The sequence below is a fragment of the Mesocricetus auratus genome, unplaced genomic scaffold, assembly GCF_017639785.1.
Source record: "Mesocricetus auratus isolate SY011 unplaced genomic scaffold, BCM_Maur_2.0 Super-Scaffold_100003, whole genome shotgun sequence".
Classification (NCBI taxonomy): domain Eukaryota; kingdom Metazoa; phylum Chordata; class Mammalia; order Rodentia; family Cricetidae; genus Mesocricetus; species Mesocricetus auratus.
Window position 1 is genome coordinate 32895795 of NW_024429188.1, and position 21064 is coordinate 32916858.

The 21064-nt window shown below is 32.2% G+C and overlaps 1 protein-coding gene across 8 annotated transcripts in view; it reads left to right on the forward strand.

The window, feature by feature from the left end:
- Nucleotides 1-21064, forward strand: part of Dmd (dystrophin) — a 2157616-nt gene that overhangs the window by 964131 nt on the left and 1172421 nt on the right. For 7 of the 8 annotated variants that reach the window (XM_040744180.1, XM_021232987.2, XM_040744181.1 and 4 more), the window contains 2 exons: nt 1632-1784; nt 2634-2816. In XM_040744180.1, the coding sequence (XP_040600114.1) occupies nt 1632-1784; nt 2634-2816 (336 nt within the window). The remainder of the gene's footprint in view (nt 1-1631; nt 1785-2633; nt 2817-21064) is intronic. The other variant, XM_040744183.1, reaches the window with a different exon arrangement.

Here is a 21064-nt window from a genome sequence, read left to right on the forward strand (position 1 = left end):
AGTGTCTAGAGGTCATGTTCCATACATCTAACAAATACAAATGATTTTTACAAATAATACACTATATTGCACATCACCTGTTTCTAAGGAATACAAAGGACTCTGAGATGTATAACCATCAGGTCCATCATGCAAATATGTACATGGCATCATGAATAAGTCACAGTTCAGTAAGTCCCAGGAGTGGATCTTGTTATATTGTCAGACAAAACAAAATTCTATCAAACTCTTCCAAAGCATTTATTACCTTTACATGGGGTTTAGAAATGACATACAAAATATAAACTACAGTAAATTGTAAATCTTCATGCCACATGTAATTGAAAAAAAAATCAACATTGTTTGTCAAACCTATTTTACACCAAATACAGTTATGGAGTTAGCCTGCCAATTAGTTGCAATTCTATTATTATAAATTTTTAAAAGAGATTGGAAATTCCCAAAGCAATGTAGCTTTCAGTTTTTCATTGGTATTTTGTTTACTTCATATTAATTTGGATATGAAACCCAAATGCTACCTCTTTGAAGAAATGGAATCTGTAGATAAAGATGTTATTTTTCTCTGGGTTACAAACTGGTATCTTAGCTAATTTTATAGATGTCAGAAAATTTTGAGTGTATATCTTTGATTCAGACAAAAACTCCTTTCTCATTTGATGATTTATTAAAACAGTTTACTTGTTTTATATCACCAAGTTGATTGAAAACTGTTCATTCTTTTTGAAATAGAAATTATTTTTATACTTTGAATATGATCTAGTATAATAAGAAAATGTTGTCTAAGCATGCATTGAAAGAAAAAGAAGTAATATTTAATTTCTTACTTTCATATACAATTATAGCTCTATAAAGAATAGTTACTTCTATGCATATAAATTTGAACAACTTCAACTAAAATAACTAGAAATTATTATCTTAATTTTCATGTATATGGGTATTATTCCTGCATGTTTTTCTGTGGACCATGTGTGTGAATTGACCACAGAGCCCAGAAGATATCAGGTGCCCTGGAATTGGTCTTACAGATGATTTGTACTGGGAGTCAAACCTGGCTGTTTCAAAATTCTTAATGCTGAGCAATTTCTTCAGCTTGCAGGACAACTAAAAACTTTAAGCAATAAAATTAATTGCCTAACTTTATCGACATTTCTAAAACCATGAGTGTATATAGTTTGTCTATATAGTGTTATTTTTTTGTTGTTAAGCCCCAAGCTCAACACATGTTTTAGAATTCTAAGTATTAATAAAGTCAAGCGCAACTCAATGCTTTTGTAGCTAATGAGTTAAGTTTGTTGTATTCAAATAATCATGTATGAAATGGTTTCTAATGTATTATGCAATCATTTCTTTAGATAATTGAGACTTCATTAAATGTAAAAACGTTTTGTAAGCAAATTGAAATATTCAGAGAAAAGTATTTTGTGTTTTCATGCTTCTTAGCATCTATGCATATATCTTAACACACAAATGAATAACTTAATAATAATTTATGTTCATGCTTTGTATTTAAATGTGATTTTTAAATAACAATTAAAAAGACAACGGTCTCAATTTTATTTTCATAAACAACTTCAGCAAGCATATATTATCCTCATATATTGAAATTTTAATAATATCTGCATCATGAACAGGATTTGAGGTCTCAAAGAAGAAAAAAGGCCCTAGAAATTTCTCACCAATGGTATCAGTACAAGAGGCAGGCTGATGATCTCCTGAAATGCTTGGATGACATTGAAAAAAAATTAGCCAACTTACCTGAGCCCAGAGATGAGAGGAAAATAAAGGTAAAGTTGTTTTAGAATGGCAATACTAGATTTTGCTGCTAGAGTTTTACTATTTTAACGTAACCTACAATGACCATGTATAAAATGTGTTCTAGTTTCCTCTATTAGCTTGCTCTGTGCTTTGATGTATTTCTTTGTATTGTGTTTTGTTTCAGTAACTGTATTGTACTGTCACTGCATTGACGTAATGTCGAATGAATAAAATGTTCTATATTAGACAATGTGAAATGAATTGTTAACCGTCATGTGTTTGCTGGTGAAATTGTAATTGACTCTGTGTATCTTTGTTCCAGATGAACTAATGATTACCGGTAGATGGACGACTCCTTTCTCTTGTTAGCACATTCATTTCATCAGAACATCTTTTCATATCACTGTCAAATCTCTAGAGATTTATTTTCAAAGTGTCCAAAGATGTTTTCTTTCTGTTATTTTACACTTTTTGTTTTGCTTCATTCTCTGTTGAGTTCCTCAAAACTTTAAAATAAAAGTTGTAGTCACTTGCCCTCTAAGTTATATTCTACATGTATTATCCCTAATAAATAAGCGAACAATCACACCCATTTGGGTCAATTATGGAAACACCAGAACACTTCAAAAGAAATAAAATATTAACTAACGTTTAGTAATTTAATTAGCATATCTTAAACTGAGCATTCCAATGATACCTAAAATTATATTTGGCTTACTGGGCGTGGATGACAGTGACACTTTCCATTATTTATAAATTATGAAAATATAAAAAGGAACAACAGCCTATGAAATTTATGGGAGAAGTATTTGCTGCTTGTAGGTCGGTTGATGTGGTTAGCTAACTGCCCTGGGCCCTGTATTGATTTTGCTCAATAGGAAATTGATCGTGAATTGCAGAAGAAGAAAGAGGAGCTGAATGCAGTGCGCAGGCAAGCTGAGGGCTTGTCTGAGAATGGGGCCGCAATGGCAGTGGAGCCAACTCAGATCCAGCTCAGCAAGCGCTGGCGGGAAATTGAGAGCAATTTTGCCCAGTTTCGAAGACTCAACTTTGCACAAATTGTGAGTTGTTACTGGCAAACCCATGTGTGTGTTTGCAACTACTACTCTATTAACAGAAGCCTACTAACACAACCAAAAATCTGGGCTAAATAACATTTCTATTGTGCATTCTAAAAGTGAGTAGTTCCCCTCACTTTGGGCTTCTGTAACTCAAAAGCTTAATTTTCAAGGTTAAAGACAAAAGGACAAATGATAGGAAAAGGCCCTTTATTAAAAATGAAAAGGAAAATATATGCATCTTAATTTCTTTTGCTGCATCATTTTTCATAACATTGGCAATGTGAATTTGTCAATTTCTCATACATTTATTTACTTCACTGTCTAATTCAGAAATATACATTGCTTTCCTCTGAGCTCATCCCATGCTAATTTTACTTTCTCACTGTATACATGGTGAATAATAAATATTTCATGAATAAGTTATCTTGCCCTAAATAAGGTCATCACATTGACTTAAAATATACAGCTACAGTCTTTACTCTTGGATTAGGCACTTAGCGGGTCACAGTGCTCATTACATGAAATGGATGGCTCACAATAAGTTGATAGTTGATGGAACATCAAATAAAAATATCACCACTAAAGCATTATAAACCCAAAGGAAAGGAGAGTCCTTTAAAACAACAGAGTGGAACGTTTCTGATATCCTCCTTGAAAAGACAATTCAAAATTGTTTAATAGTTGTTACTTATTTGTAATGGGTAGAATCATCAGAGACTTTTTGACAAATACACTTTTGTTCCTTACTCAAGTTCTTAGAAGGTAAAGAAGAATGACAGACATCTGCATTTCCAGAAAGTATACATCGCAAACCCAGGATATAAATGTCTGAGACAAAATGACCATTTTGTGTTGTGTAACTAAAAACTGCATGTGATTCAATTCTAAAATGATATTTCTTCTGTGGTGTTTTTAATTTTACTTATTACAGTGTATATGTAACATGCCTAAAGTAATTAAAATAATTGTTTTATGGATGTGTATGGGAAAATACATGGCATATTATTGTGACTTCTTTTCATATTTTTAAGAAAATTAATAACTATACAGTTTTTATGAAATTCAATAATCTAAAGTTTAATTACAGCTAAATATTGCAAACAATTTGAAAAAAATAATTTAAGAAATACTAGCCAGCCATGATGGCACATGCCTGTAATCATTGCAGTTATGAGGTCTAGGTAGCATAACCAGGAGATCAAGATCAGCCAATCTGCCTCAAAAAGTTAAAATAAAAAGGGAAATACTGGAACTATTTTATCTTGAGCATTAAGTTTAGTTGATTGAACATTAAAGTCTATCATATTTCATATTTAATATTATAAGCATAATATTGAATGAATCACAGAAGCTTGCAATAGCAGGCAACATATAAAATTATGTTGGGATAACTTCTGTATATGTGAAAGTGTGCATGTTCATGTATATGTGAGCATAAATGCAGATGTGGTTAAATGTGTGTGGATGCAGGTGGGATTCTAACTGGGAAGACATCTTCAGGTGTTGTTTTTCAGGTTCCAGTCAGCTGTTCTTCAGGTTCCAATTATTGGTAGGAGGAGACTGGGCTTCTAATTGGCCGGGAAATCAGCAATTTGACTAGGCTTGTTGATCTTCCAGGGGATCCAAAAATCCATCCTCTTGCCTCCCTAGTGCTTAAACTCCAAGTATATACAACCATGCCTTTATTACGACAACTACTACTAATAACAAAATGTCTTTAATATATATATTTTGGTCCTACCTAGCTGAACTCAAATCCCAGTCATCATTCTTGCAAGACAAATATTTTCCTTTTGGAACCAGCTCCCTATGTCCTAGTAGAATAATTTTGCTTTTATTTAATGGAACAATTATGAAACAGTTCTTGGCTTATAGAATCCACTTTCGTTTTCTGCATATAAGTTACAAATGGTAATATATAATATATATGTATATATATTCTAGTTTATATTTATATAAGCTATAACATATATATATATACACATATAATTTTTGAAAGAATGCCTTTTGAGCCGTTAAGACAGGCTCATTATAGATTGTTTGTTTAAGATGGGAACAATAACCTTTCCTAATTTTTTGTTATCAATATACATTGCAAGTTAGATAAACTCTGTGGGTAAGTAATTTTCTGTGGTGTCAAATAATATTAGCAGAAAATTCAGACAATCGTTTTGTCTCAAACAATGAGAGGTATGATTCTACACAACTTTTCTGATAAATTTTTTTATCATCTTCATGAAGATAAAGAGTAAGGTCAAAAACTTAAAGACTCCCAAAGCTCCATAGTAGAAAACCATATATCTATTAATAAGAAATTATTTACCAATTAGAATATACTAAGGAAACCTTGCTGAAAATTCTAGAAGACTGAAAATAGAATAAAAAGTGTTCTGTGGTACTCATAAGAAGGTTTTCAGACTGTAAAACTGAATAACATGAGGAAAAAACAGTACTACATGAAATTAAGTGGAATTCAATACCTTTGAATTTATTTCTGGTTACATGATTTTTCACATTTGGAAAACTCTACTACTTCCGAAAAACAATAGTGAGTCCATACCTATCTAGTCTTGAATGAAAGTATAATATTAAATGACCAAGAAAGTACCATAGTAGCTGTAGACAAGCAATATTCACAGACTTCGTCATCAGTAGGTATTGAATACAACATATAGTAGAAATCTTCAAAATGCTGGAGGCAAGATGTGCAGATGTACAAATAGTATTATGTATATAAAACAAAATATTTATTTACATGTGAATAAAGGATTAAAAAAACAATATTCCTTTGTGAAGAGGAAAATGAACAAAGTAGAATAAGGTATCCAATGTTGTTAATTTACCTTCCTTACTAAAATGAGAGCAGTAAAAATACTTTTGATGGTAAAATTCTGAAAAATGCTGGAAAGAACAGAGTGTTTTGTGAATGTAGAAGCTATTTGACTTAATCCTACATGAAACAATAAAAATATGAGACATTTACTTTGTGTCATATATGTTGTGTCCATGTGCTCAGTATGAATTATTACCATATATGTTTTCAGATAAAAAACTCTAGTTTGCCTTTAGAATAATTACACAAGTGTAATAAATGCATGACCTTTCCAAAAAAAGAAACATACAAATAACTACTTGCTTGAATAAGGACATTTAAAAAATATGTTTTCTTTTCAAAACAACTCTAGTTTCTCTGGGATTCTTAATATCAAATTTCAGGTATATTATGCCATCTTTAAAAATTTAAGTTCCCAAACATTAATTTTAGTCTCTTATACTTCATGACTTGGAGGTACCTCAAATATAGCATTGCTCCATGTAGAATAATTGTCTTCCAGAGTACCATCTCCATTAACTGGTGCACACAAATCTCCCCAGATCTTAGGAAATCACACCACACTTCCCTTATATTTACAACATAGAACCATCCATGATCCATGATTTTTTATCTCACATATGTTAATTTCAAAGCCCTTTTAAATTTACCTCTATCTTTCATCAAACCATTTATTGCTATCTGCATTACAGAAACTCTTACCTAAAATATCATCATCTCTTACCTTGGTTATTTCAACAACCTTTAATCTCTACTTTCAGTGCTTTCACAACACTATATTCTTTGTTGTAAGGCCAATGTATTCCTTCTAAGATAAAATTTGATGCTACGTTCCTAGTATCTATTACTCTTTCAGCAAAATCCTATGAACTCCACTGTTTTTCTCCAATTATGGAAGCTTTATCTCCATTTCTCCTATTGAGTTGCTAGACTCACATAAATGCGTCTCTTTTATATTGAAGCACAGTGATTTACTTCCCATTCCTGAGTCTAAGAATTTTGGGGATTTTGAGGAACACTTTTAAACCTATAAATACACATATGTGCCTATTTATATAGTAGCCTTTTCATTTAGGAACAACTAAGACTTTGATATATAATATGTACCTTTTCTGTTAATAGTTTCAGCTTTAAAAAACTTTATAAATCCAATATGAGATATGGAGACTTCTGATCAAAGAACACTTTTATTGTCAGTGCTCTGGAAGTGGGGATGGTATAGGAATTCAACACTAAGGTTGGAGAGAGTGAATATGAGGAATATGAGCTGGGTTACAAAAATAACAAGAGTAATAAGAATATATTTTGACAAGATCAACAATATATGTTTCTAAAACATATGTTCCTAAAACATTGCTTTCTGACTGTGGAAATATTTGTAGGAAACACAGAATTAACCAAAATATCCTTATTCTAGAACGTCTCAGAATATTTAACATTAAAGTACCTTATTTTTTATGAGAGGAACCCTCACATTTGAACTTACGTAGTAGAAAGTGAAAATTACATTTGAGATTGCTGATATAATTCATATTTGATGGCAACTATTGTACCTAATAAAAATATTTTGAGGAAAGCATCAAGTTACTTTTGCGCATCTGTTGCTGGTGACTGCCTTAAAGTTAAAAAGAAATATATAATAAAAATGATTATAGATCCCCTTTTCCAATACCTTATGTAAAATAATATATGACCCCACATTTCATAGTTATTCACAAAGCACAATTTTTATACTCCCTCTTCTACTACATAGTGAAAAGAAGTTACTATTGAGAATAAAAAGGGAAGCATATTATTTGCATAATTATCACATAGATTTTTTAAAATCATGTTGAAGTAAAAACGAGTATTCTTAACTGCGCATGCACATTGTTGAAAATTAAATAATGTTCTTATTTAGAGACAGAATTTTATTCAGTAAATGAAGTTGTAAAGTTGGAAAGATGGGTTTCATTTGAGCTTATATTTATCCAGAATTTCCATGCTTTGTAAATGAGAGTGAGAAAATCAGTCATTATACTGAGCTTTTAGAAATTCATCCTCACTTCACATATATCTCTTTCCACTGAAGTACCAAGCTACATAAATAGAGGAACAAGCAAAATATATTATAGAAATGGCAGCAACCATTACCATCATCAAAGTCTAGTAAAAATGGATTCATAGAATGTTAACATACATAATTTCTGTCTTAATTTTTGTGACATGTTAATTACAGTATTTAAGCTGAGAGGTTGAAAATTCTATAGGCAACTAACTCCTGGCCACTCACATAGGAAGAAAAGCAATTTCTGAGATGACAATTGTTTCGATTTCCTAAAGCCATTAAGTGTTCCAGTACTCCAACAAAAACTAAGCAAACCTCAAGCATGTAAAATAATAAGTATAAATACATTATGGTAAATTATATGAAATATAAAACATATGAATATTTTAGGTGATTTTGAAGAGACATATGGATTTAAGAAAAAAAGAAACTTACAGCTGATTTTAAAGCTTTGATTTCAACGAGAAGTTAGTGAAATGGTAGCATAAAAGTGAAATACCTATGAACATTAAATCTAACACTTAAGGAACCCTTTGAAGCAAAGTTTTGAAGGGTGAATAGGTAGCTCAGTCTCACATGTTTGTTGCACAAGTATGAGGAACTCACATGGATCCCTAGAATGAAGAAAACAATCCAGATATTGTGATATGAATTTATGATCCTATTAAGAGCAATTGGATCTCCCAGGTTCCCTGAATATCCTGAATATCCTGGTGAGTGAGGGATAGGGCTTTTTTTGTTGTTTTTCTTGTTGTTGTTGGTTTTTTTTTTTTTTTTTTTTTGGTTTTTCGAGACAGGGTTTCTCTGTATTGTTTTGGAGCCAGTCCTGGAACTTGCTCAGTAAACCAGGCTTGGTCTCGAACTCACAGAGATCCACCTGCCTCTCCCTCCCGAGTGCTGGGATTAAAGGCATGTGCCGCCACCGCCCGGCATGAGGGATAGTTTTTTTTGTTTGTTTGTTTGTTTGTTTTGGTTTTTCGAGACAGGGTTTCTATGTAGCTTTGGAGGCTGTCCTGGAACTCACTTTGTAGACCAGGCTGGCCTCGAACTCACAGAGATCCGCCAGCCTCTGCCTCCCGAGTGCTGGGATTAAAGGCGTGCGCCACCAATGCCCTGCCGAGGGATAGTTTTAAAATACTAGAATCATGGCATTTGAGGAGAAACAAGCAGTAGTTAGTCTCTTGTCTCTCAAAGAACACATGTGCATACACCTGCACACACATATGCATCTACAAAATTAAAGCATACTCGTACACAAACATACAAGGAATGATATTGAAATAAACTTCTTTTTAGATGAGAAGTGAATTAAATAATATAAGAATCTTACACTTGGAAGTTTGATTGTAAACAACATAGTAACCATAGGTGAAATATTTAGGTACTAGAGAGAAAGAACAAATAAGATAAACAGAAAAATCTGTGAAGAATTACATTTTACACATAATGAAATGAACTCATCTATAAATAAAGCAAACATAAGGAATTTAACATTCTGGGTACTGGGGCCATGTGACTTGCGTGAGAAGGGTATTGGTTGGGGTTGACCTAGTCTATTACAAATCTGTATCTATTTAGTCACTTTTGATCACAGACACTCGGTTCTCTCCATTAAAGGTGAAATACTTCTTTGATCATTCCTTGGATACTTTCTACTTTTTACCTTCCTTATATATGTCTTGATGTTTTCATGATTTTAAAACTAGCTATATGCTAAGATCACTACATTTTACAAATCAAGACCATTATTCTTCCATGAACTGCCTTATCAACTCTATTGAATTTTCAGGTGAAATCCTCACTCACTTTTCTTTACCTGTTACCAATGTAAACAGGGTCATCATTTAAAAATATATATCATGTTTGTCGAATTGAAACCATTCAATTGAATCTCGTTTATTTTAAATTAAAATCCAAAGTGCTTTCATGAATTACAAAGACTAATAAAACCTGGGTGGCTAGGTCAATGCTTAACTCTCTAACATTATCATTTATTGCTTTATTCTTCTCTGCCTAAAATTATCATTACTGTAACTTCAATATATCTGATATTACATGTTCTCTTTGTCTGAATCACATTTCCCCCATTAATTTGCATGGATGCTTCCATTTCTGTCATCAAGTATTTAATCAAAAATATTCTCAACAAATCTCCATCCCTTTTTCTTTCCCTCTCTTGCTTTCTCTTCCACCATCACGACCACACACAGATCCTATCTTCACGTTCATACTTCAACAATGGTTTCACTATTTTTCTGCAATGTGGACTAACAATATGTAGTCTTCTTTGCTATTACTCTCTCTGCAAAGGAAGATAGATTCAATAATACCCAATAGTTTTGCAGTTCTGTGTTCTAGAAAACAAAATGATGAATAGGATACAAAATATGTTTGTGTGTGTATATAATTCAGGAGACTATTAATAAAAACCCATGATAAGATTGTGTAGGGATAAAAATGTTATAGATTCAAAGTGCATGTTAATAATTTTTCAATGACTTTTTGATATGACATAAGTAAAGCATAAAATTGCTGAATAATATATATATATATAAGAGTTCTAGATAAATTGGTTACTTCAAGCAAAAAACTGAGCTATGAGAATATTAATTGAATTAAATAAGAATTCTAAGCAATTATTTTAGCACAGGTCTTTTGGTTTCCTGACTTTCTCTAGTCCAAATACTTTACTATGTGTGAAATTGGATGTAATTATAATAAAATATTCTTGTACGTTAAAGAAACATGTTCATAATAGCTGGCTTTCATAGGATAATAACTAAAATTATTATAATTAATGTGACAAACTATACAAAATTATTTTATAGTAGACTGTAGCTGTTAGACTTATAATTTTATATATGCTAATGGCATGAATTAATATTATGGCAATTGATTGCAGTCATCATACTATTTTGTGAAGTATATATAAACATTAGTAAAATATTGTTACCTTTCTTAAAACAGACTGTCAGATTGTGTTATCAAGTAAAATGAATATATTTAAGAAGATGATGATGATTGAAAGCATGAATCATACATTTTTCTAGGACTATTACATGTCAATAAAAATGAAGTCTGATGCAATTATACATGTGGAATTTTAGTATGTATTTTTATTGGAAAATAGAAAATATAATTCACTTTAATATCATCACATTCTGATTATTATTGAAATTGCTATAATCTTCCATAAGATACTGTGAGCCACAAAATTTATTTCATAATAGAAATAGTTACTTTTTTATAAATAAGATTAATAAGTAAAATGTTGTTATTTAATACAACACAAATGACTGTAATGATCTCTTTTCTTATTGCCTGAAACGTCAGTCATTTGGTAACATGAGCTCTATCAGTAACTCTTTGTAGTAGATATCTGCAATCACAATGACATTGTGAGAAAGAAAATAAGTTTAACTAATTTACCTGAGTTCCAAGAAATTTAAGGGCAAGGACTCCAACTTGAAAATACATTTTTAATTATAAATTATCAAATGATTTTCCTTACTATTAGATACTAGTGGTACCTTTTATTTTGTGTTCCAATTTTCTGCTACGTTTTAAAGGTAATCTTACTAGATGACTATAAACAATCCCAAGTTTTATTTTGAATACAGAGACTTGATATTCCTTTTCATTAACAAACATTTGTCCAGTGTCTGTTATATGCTTAGACAACACAAAATATAAAATATCACTGGCACATCCACAGCAATCAAACAAAAGACATGATATTTGATAAATCTAATTCACACAATGAAGATGGAAAAAAGAACAAAAATTTATGCTCAGCAATTTGACCTCCATTTGCAAAACAACAATGAAAAGTGTAATTTTCTCCAATCTAAATTTCCTTTGTAAATATGAAACAGCTGCTGGGAGGGAGCTCAATTGGCTTTTGTAACAGGGTTGGAAATAGCCTTCTTAGCATGCCTAAAACAAATGGTTAAAAATAATTAAATTGCAAATACCATCTGGGAGTCATTCTGCTTCATCAATGATTACTTAAGATTTTCATTGTGTGCAATTTATTCTGAAAGAGATGAGTAAAATGAATCCACTTTCACTTTTACTATCAAAACATGATTATAATATTTTCAAGTTTGCTAAATTATCTCAAAATTCTTCGTCTCCTCCATGAGCCAATGCCTCTTAACATAATATGGTTCTATGATTTAGTAATCCTAGTGCACTTGTTCATAGATAGACTATTATACAACATGATTTTATAGGAAAATATTCTGTTCTTATTGCTTTACTTAATCTTTTGAGACAAGGATCACACCCATTGAGTAACAGCCATATTTAACAGATAACTAAGTGATAGTCTAAGCTGATTGAATTCTTAAATTTAATGTTATATGTAATAATCATAAATAACTTTTCAAATTCTTAAATTAGGATAAAACCCAACATAAATCATGACAGTTATAACAATGCAAGGAATATTTTGAATACAATAACCATGAATAATATGAAAACCTAAAGTTTATAAGCATAACCTTTTCAAATTAATTTAAAATGTAGAGCCATTATTTGTTTATTGTATAGTATTGCATCAGTATTTAATGTTAGAATAAAATTTTAAGGAAAGCTGCCAGGATATTCGTGAAAATAAGTTTTCATAATACACCTTTTTATTTAATAGAATGTCTCCATGGCAAAACTTCAATTACTCACCAGTGTTTAGAATTATTTTCTGCACTATGCATGATTTAAAATGTTAAGTGACCAGAATCTAAAAAATCACACACATACATGAAACACGAGGATTATCAACTTTACTATATTAGTCTTTCCCATGCTTTAAAAATTAGGCAAACTACAAAGTGACTAAAGGCTGATGTAGACTAACATGACAGCAAGACCACCTCGAATCTACCAACCCAGACAGCTACCAGCTGCCTTCTGCTTCACCATGATGGTGTCTCTGTGTCCCCAGCCTCATTACTCTGTCTGTCCCTGTCATGCCCCTGAGGCCTTGCCAGATTGCCATATCCCATGTAAAGACAGAAAAGGGGAATGCCCTTGTTCTGGGAAAGTCTTGACCAGTTCTTGAAATGCTTTGACTCTTCACAGCCTTAACTCGTCTCATTAAAGCTTGCCCATAAGAAATTATCTAAAAATCTACACTGTGATACTCTCTGGAGAAGCCATCATTGGTGCCAGTGTGTGGGATTTCTCTATGAAATAAACTTTTCTTCTGATTCCTCAAAAAAAACAGCATCAAAAAATAAACACGATACAGACAAATATGTTTCCTTATGATTTTATTCATAAAATTTGTTTGTCATTTTGATATTCCTAACTTCCCTCTGTAGGTACCCTGTTTCATCTTGCTGTTCTTCCCCACTCTGTAATAGTTACTAAATGTTTCATGCTACTTTTATTCCATTGTCCTCCTTTATCTTCTATGAAAGATCTGTTCTTTACCATCATGATCCTTTTTCTATTTTCATCTCTCTCTCTCTCTCTCTCTCTCTCTCTCTCTCTCTCTCTCTCTCTCTCTCTCTCTCTCTCTCTCTCTCTCCCTCTCTCTATGTGTGCCTCACACACACATATAAAAGAGAGAGGAGGAGAAAGAGAAATGGAAAGAGATGCTATTAGAAACTAGACTATGTATATAAAATTTAACATGATGATTTTCCATTTATCACTTGCATACATGTTCTATAGAATTAAAATTTTCTTATCTTTATGCCAAAATAACAGTTTTATATATATAAACCACATTTTCTTTATCCATCTTTTGTAGGCACCTAGGTGAATTATACTTCTTCTCTATTATATAGTGCCACAACGAAGAATGTTGTGCAAGTATCTGTGATAAAAGTCATACTTCTGTGAGTATATTTCCAGGAGTGGTACAGATGGGCCATATTATAATTTTAGTTGTCAGATTTTCTGTCATTCTTTAATTTCTCTTTTCACTCATTTGATGCTTTCTCTTGCTGTCCAGAAGACTTTTCAATTTCATATAGATGAGTTTGTCAATTCTTGGAATTATTTTGTGTTCTATTGGTGTTCTTTTCTTTCTAAACCTCTCTGGTCTTTGCTTGTTCCTTTGTTTGAGACAGGGTTTTGCTGTGTAAGTCTAGATGGCTATACTTACACAACTGTGCATGCTTGTGTAGTCTTAAACTGTGGGCAATCCTTTTGCTTCTGACTTCAGAATGCTGGTGTTATAGGTGAAAGGTACCACACCAAATTTCACTCTCTTTACACTTGTCTTCATATACTTGATCACTCTTTAAGAATTTTGTACATGCTTTAATAATAGTCATTGCCTTCCCCCAACTCTTGATCAACTATGATTAACTCTAATTGCCACCAAACTTTGTATCTTGTTTTTTTGTAAACAGAGTTCTTTGTGGTTTTGTATTGTTCTGTTTAGATTTCTTTGTTTGTTTTGTTTGCAATCATGGCCAATTTCTGCTGTCCAAATATTCATGTATATGCAGCCTTCCCGTGGAGTCTGGTTGCCAGGAGCTCTTCTAGCGATAACATTTTGTGTCTAACAGGCTCTATTCTGGAACCACTGTATCTGTGTAGCTTCCCTGCTGTGTCCAGAAGACACTGATTCTTTGCAGTCACCCACCACCCAGTGTTCTTAGACTTTTAATTTCCCTCTTCCACAATAATTACTGCAACTTTAGAAGAAGGGTTTAGTACATATGTTTCCATTAGTGCTGTGTATCCTGTAGTCTCTTATTTTCTGCACCTTCACTAGTTTGTCCCTGTAATAATCATTATGTCCTGCAAAAAGAAACTTTCTGATGATAATTGAAGGATAACTTTTTTATTGGTACAATGATAATTCATTAGAGGTTGGTTTAATCCAATATATATCTTGTAGAATAAAAGTAATATGTACCACTTAGGATCCAATAATTTTCTAGTCACAATTACATGGCCCAGTATTGGTGTGTGTATGTGTTTCATCTTTTGGAATGGGCATTAATTCCAATCAGAAAGTGTTTGGTTACACCTATAACATTGATGCTTCTTTCACCAGGTCAGTAATTAATTACATACCAGACCTGTAATTAAGTCTCACAAATGGGTAAGACTGGCAAATACTTTTTTCTCCAGTAATATGTATACCATCTTCCATCACTATGAAAGCTATCTACTAGGAGGAAGCTTCCAGCTCAGGAACAGCTTAATTTTTCTATATTCTATGACATAAATATATGGTGACTTCTGTAATAGGGTCTTACGTTCAAGTTCTGGAGAATAACGAATTGCATTGGCAATAGCTTGTAATTTGTTTTGGATCAGGGTTATTTAGTGTCTTATTAGTCAACAATTCCAAAAGAAAATAACCAATTACTGCTATTGAGATTTTATTTGCTAATCTACAGTGTCATATTGGGTATTGTTATCCTGTTAGTTACCCCTTGCCAATTTTATTAAGTATATTTCTCCAAATTTAGATGGAAAAATATGGCAATATGAAGAAATAAAAAGGTTTACAAGTATGAAAGAAGATAAACTACCCCTACTTGTAGGATGTATTTTCCTATACATAAATACCCTAGCCACTCTATTAGAAAAACCTTAGGAGCGATAAATATTGCCATCAAATTAGCAGAATGCAAAAATAAGCACGAAAAATTTAGTAACTTTGTATACCATAAGGTTAACATCCTGTGAAACACAGAAACATCCCTTTCATACAAGTTTCAATTACATATAAGGCACCTAGGAATAAACATAACAAAAGCAGATGAAGACACTGATTAAAGAAAACAATACTAGATGTAAATTATATCCATACCCATTGGCTAGATGAACTAATATTGTGAATAATGCCTACACTCACTGAAGTGGTTGCTGATTCAGCATAATACCTATTAAATTGCCGATATGAAACCCTAACGTTTATATGGAAACACCAAAGCAGTCAAATAGCCAAAGCAATTATAAACATAAATAAAAGTATTGAAAGTATCACAGTAACTGACTTATACTGTTGAACCATATTGACAAAGACAATATTATGCTGGCCAACATGAGACATGAGGACCAATGGAGTAGAATAGAGGATCCAGAAATTAACCTGAAAAGCAATACCTACCTAATTTTTGGGGGGTATCTAAAACATACAGCATAAAAATGGCAGTATTGCCTCCAAATGATTTTGGGTAAACTAAGATATAGCTGAGTTTATTTCCTCAGATATATTTTAATCCTTCCAATGTGGATCATTGTTTGCTGTACTCTGTCATTTTACAAGATGCAGAGTGCATATAAATTCTATATATTACCTACTCCAGTGCTGAGTCTGATACAATCTACAGTGTTATTTCAGCAATTTCATCACGTTCTACAATCATTCCAGTCAGTCTTTATATCACTTTTTAATCTGAATTTTTATATATGTATATTCATACTTCCTTACATTTTTCTCTCCACCATATGAGTATAGGTCTGTGAATGGAATGGCCTTGTTTCTCTTCTTAGCTAGTATAAAATCAATATGCAGTCTCACCCATAGCAGGTTTGATGTAAAATGAATGAATGTATAAATGAATGAGTGGTATAAGTCATTATGTAAAATTCATTATAGTCTTAAGTTAATTCTTCTATATGAGAAAATTTCAGTAGTCAATAAGTAATACAGACACAAAAAGTATGAGTTTAAAATTGGGCAAACATAATGCCTTTATGCTAACATTCGTAAATTCCTTTGCAAATAGACATAATGACAAATACATAACATGGCTCTTTTGTAGTGTACAAAAAGTCACAACATTCTTCATTTTACTCAGTGTTCTTTCAAAAGAGTAATTTGTTCCGATATAAAATGTAAGCACAGTAAATGTGTATTCTGGGAACCTTTGCACAGTAAATGTGTATTCTGGGAACCTTTGAGGAGTAAAAATAACTCAGTTTGTGGATAAACACTGTATTACACTGAAATTTCAAATAGAATTCAAAAGCAAAGGATGCATGTAATACCTCAAATAATTACTGTGTTAATATATGCAATCCAAAGTGGATCATATGAATATGTTTTCTTAGAATTAAGTCTTGTGAATTCTCTTGCATGTCAGTAGATACTTACATTTTAATACTGGCTTACATTTTTATATTATAAACCTTCAGTGATAATTCTTTCTTGGAACACCAGCAGCACAAGATAATTTAGGAGAAACTATCAGGTTTTAATGTGGAGTACATTAAGTCCAGGATGTCATTAAGCACTGAAAATAATCCAAATAATCAGTAATAAATAATTGATATGTATGTGAGAAGATAAAGTATGCATAAATAGGAATAGGACCGTGTATAGACAGGAATAGGATCGTGTATATGTAGGTAATAAGAGAGATAAGACAGAAAGAAGAGAGCTTGTGATAAGTGACCATAAATATGAATGCACTATATACATTTATGAAATTAAATTTCTGAAGAACAAATGAAAAAGAGATTTAAATTGTTACAAAGATAAATTCCTTGTTCATAAGTTATCCAGAAGTTTCAGCCTTTAAATAATCATTAGTGTTAGCTAAAACTAATATCTCTTCAAACTATAAGACACTATAACAAATAATTATTTATTTGCCTTCACACAATCACACAGTGATTAACCCTCAAAAAACAAATGAAGGGCCACAATATATGTAAAACAGCTGTGAGTGAGGGCACTTTATAATGGAAAGGAGTACATTTGTTACATCATAAATATGCTTAAATCTATATCCAAAAGGATTGCATTGTAACTTCTAAAAATATTGCTATTTGAATTCCATAATTTCACAAAATATAAAATATCTTGTGACTATAGAGCCTTATAATATGGTTAAATATAATTCTATCTTATATATTCATCATCATTATACCACACTTCCTTTTAAGATGATATGTCTTTCTTCATCTTTTAAAATATTATTTTCACTGAATGGGACTATAGGTTTGATTTAAATTTTATTAGTTCTTTTAGAATGTCATATAATGTATTTTGATTGTACATGTAAGTATTCCCACATCTACCCACCTTGCTTACCCATATAAATCTGTGTCTTCTCTCTTTTTCCTTTTCTATTTTCTCTTTTGGACTCATCTAGTCCAATTTGTTCATCCCATATATTCTTGGACTTGTGGCCTTCTAAATGATCAAGGTTGACTTACAGAAAACAAATCATCTTAAAGAAAACTGACTCTCCATCTCCCAGAAGTGTTCATTTGCCCAAAGTTCCTCAGATAAGAGTGGGATTTAATGTGGGCATCCCAAATCTGGATTGGTATCTGCTTGGGCTTGAGATTTCATGGGACATAACTATGCTGTTCACAGTGACTTTGAATTTGTATGTTCTGGTACTGACTTTGTTCACACAGCACTGCTTCTTTGTATTTATCCAAAGACTCTGGCTCTTAGAATCTTTGTGTGCTCTGTCCCCAATCATCCCTGAGCATTCTGAGGAGGGAATGTTCTCTAGATGGATGCCCTATTTAGAGCTAAGCATTCTGTATTTTCTTATTCTCTGCACCTTGACCAATTGTGTTGTCTCACTTCTAATCACCATCCACTGCAAGTAGAATCTTTGCTAATAAAGAATGAGAAATGCATTAATCTATGCCTTTAACAGTAAGTTATTAGAAGTTTATCTATTGCAATTCCTACTAAGTCAAATAATACTAATATATTCCTCCTAGGGCCTGTGTCATTTCTAGAGACAGGTTGTTACTCTCAATATCAGTGCCAGACATAGGTTTTATCATATGGAATGGAACTTAAATTCAATCAGAAAGTAATGGTTGTGCCACTACCATGGCATTGAACATTTTTGCCAGGCTTGAAATTATTATAGCTCAGTGGGTTTTCCGCTGAATAAGATTAATGGTTACTTTTCTCTTCCAGTAGTATGCATAGCAATTTTCAATAATATAGAAGCTAGACAAGAGGGAAGAGGCTTCCAGATCAATACCATCTTGGTATCTCAAGTATCTGGTGTCATCAGAAATACAATGTTACAGTCAGTTCTGAAGAATGACCAATAACATTGGCATGTTTTACTTTTGGGGAAGGGGCTGTCTATGAGATAACATTGACCATCAACTCCAGAAGAGCTCACCAATTACTGCTGCTGTGCTAATTATTTTTAAGCCTGTGGGATTATAAGGTAACTCAAAGTGTTGTGTGTGTGTGTGTTTTAGAAAGACTCTACAGTAGTAAGTAGTTTTCCATATGACAATTTTGAAAGGTCATTAGTGTTATTTATCCTTCTATGTAGTCCCTCCTCTATACTGCCCTCCCATTGTCACCCAGTTTTAACACTTCTTATTCATTAATACCATTCAAGACTTTATACTGCTGCTTTGTATCTCACTTCCCTTGACATCCTTCCATGACTCCTTACAAAATTCTTAACATCTATGTGTATTCCAAAGGAAACATACATATCTGAAGATTTAAGGCTAACACTCCCAAAAGAGAAAATATCTAGGTGTTCTTTTTCTAGGCCTGGAGAGCCTTCTTTTAAGTGATTATTTCCTGATTCACTCATTTTCCTGTATAATAATTTTGTTTTCTTTTATAGGCAAATAACAGTCCTCTGTGTAATTGTAGCACATTTTCAGTATCTATTCTTCAGTTGGTGGGCATATCGACTGCTTCTATTTTCTGATTGTTGTGAATAGAGAAGCAGTAAACATTGATGAACAATTATTCCAGTAGTAGAATGTGAGTCTTTAGGAAAATGCTAAAGAGTGGTGTATCTGAATCATGTGAAGGATCTAAGGTTGTATTTTTTTAGGAGCTTCCATACTCATACGCATCATGACTGAAATACTTTTAAGTCCTCCAGCTTTTCACCTTTCTCCACATCTATACCTTCATTTGTTTTTTGGTGTTTTGTTTTGTTTTTGTCTTAGCCATTCTGATCAGGATCAGATGAAATTTCAAAGTAGTTTAAACTGATATCTCTGTCAGGACTAAGAATGCTGTATTATTAAAATGTTTTTAAGTCATTTGTTTATCATCTTTGAGAACTCTCATATAATTACATTCCTATTGTTTAACTGGGTTGCTTGTTTTATTTATTTAGTTTTTTTTCTAGGGCTTTTTTTTGTATATTCTAGATCCTAAATTGTTAAATATATTACTGGTAAAGTGTTTTTTTTCTTTCCCTTTGTTAGCTGCTGCTTCCTTCAAATAATGATGCCTTTTTTTCTTTCCTTTTCTTTTTTTATTTAAATTAGAAACGATCTTATTTTACATATTAATCCCAGTGCCCTGCTCCTCCCATCCTCCCACTCCAGAGGTGCAATCAGTTAGGGAGCAAATGATGCCTTTTCTATACAGAGGCTTTCTAGTTTATTGAGTTTCCATTTATTAAGTCTTTGTCTTAATGTATGTGCTATCACGATTCTGTTCAGAAAGTCCTTTCATGTGCCAATGAATTCAAATGCATTCTCTACTATTTTCTTGTCAGATTCAGAGTATCAGATCTCACACTGAGGTCTTTCCTCCATTTTGAGTTAAGTTTTCGGTGACATGAGAGATAACCATGACTTTATTTTTTTAGAAATTACTGTGTGGTAGCTGTTATGTGTAATTTTTGTGTTTGTGTGTGTTGTATATTATAAATTACCTAGCATGTACAGCGTTTTCCATATTTCTCTCCCAAGCTAAAATTAGTGCTTAAAATTCTACCAACTTACTATTTTGTTCAGTCATTGAAATTCCTCATTAAAATGCAAATGTTGTCCTTTGAGGGATAATCATTTTAAACCACTAACACATTTGCAAGATTTGGTTTTCAGATAAATTAAGTGTAATTGAGCCTGACCCTGAAGAACTTGGTAGGTTTCCTAGTGTAAACAGGAAGGATCTCCATGCTACAGGTTATTTTAGAGATTCAATAAGGCTTTTCATACAGGATACTACACACCCTAACCTCTGAGACAGAAAATTTACCACAAAACATGCACACTTAGCTTAACTTGCATTCCTCCTTCAATGACACGCTGTCCTCAAGAAACGCATTTGTGTTTTAGAAAATATGAAAAACAGCAACAAAGGATATGGTTTATAAACTATTTTAGGTATTTGAGTTGCTTTTATTTCAAGAAGTAGGTAAAATTTTGTTAATATAGGTAATTCATCAATTGTTTAACGATCATTTTATGGTGGATGTAAATTTTTTTGGCAAGTTCACATAAAACCCTTTTTGATGACTAAGTATGTAGGGAAGAACTGCTTAGGTGTAAACAGTCTTGCCATGTTATATATTCTATAAAGGGCCATAGCCACATCAGGTGCTATTAAAAAAAGTTACTTCAAGGTCTTTATACCAGGTGACCTATTTAAAATATATGAAGTAAAGGGTTTTCGCCATTAAAATTTTGCCATATAAT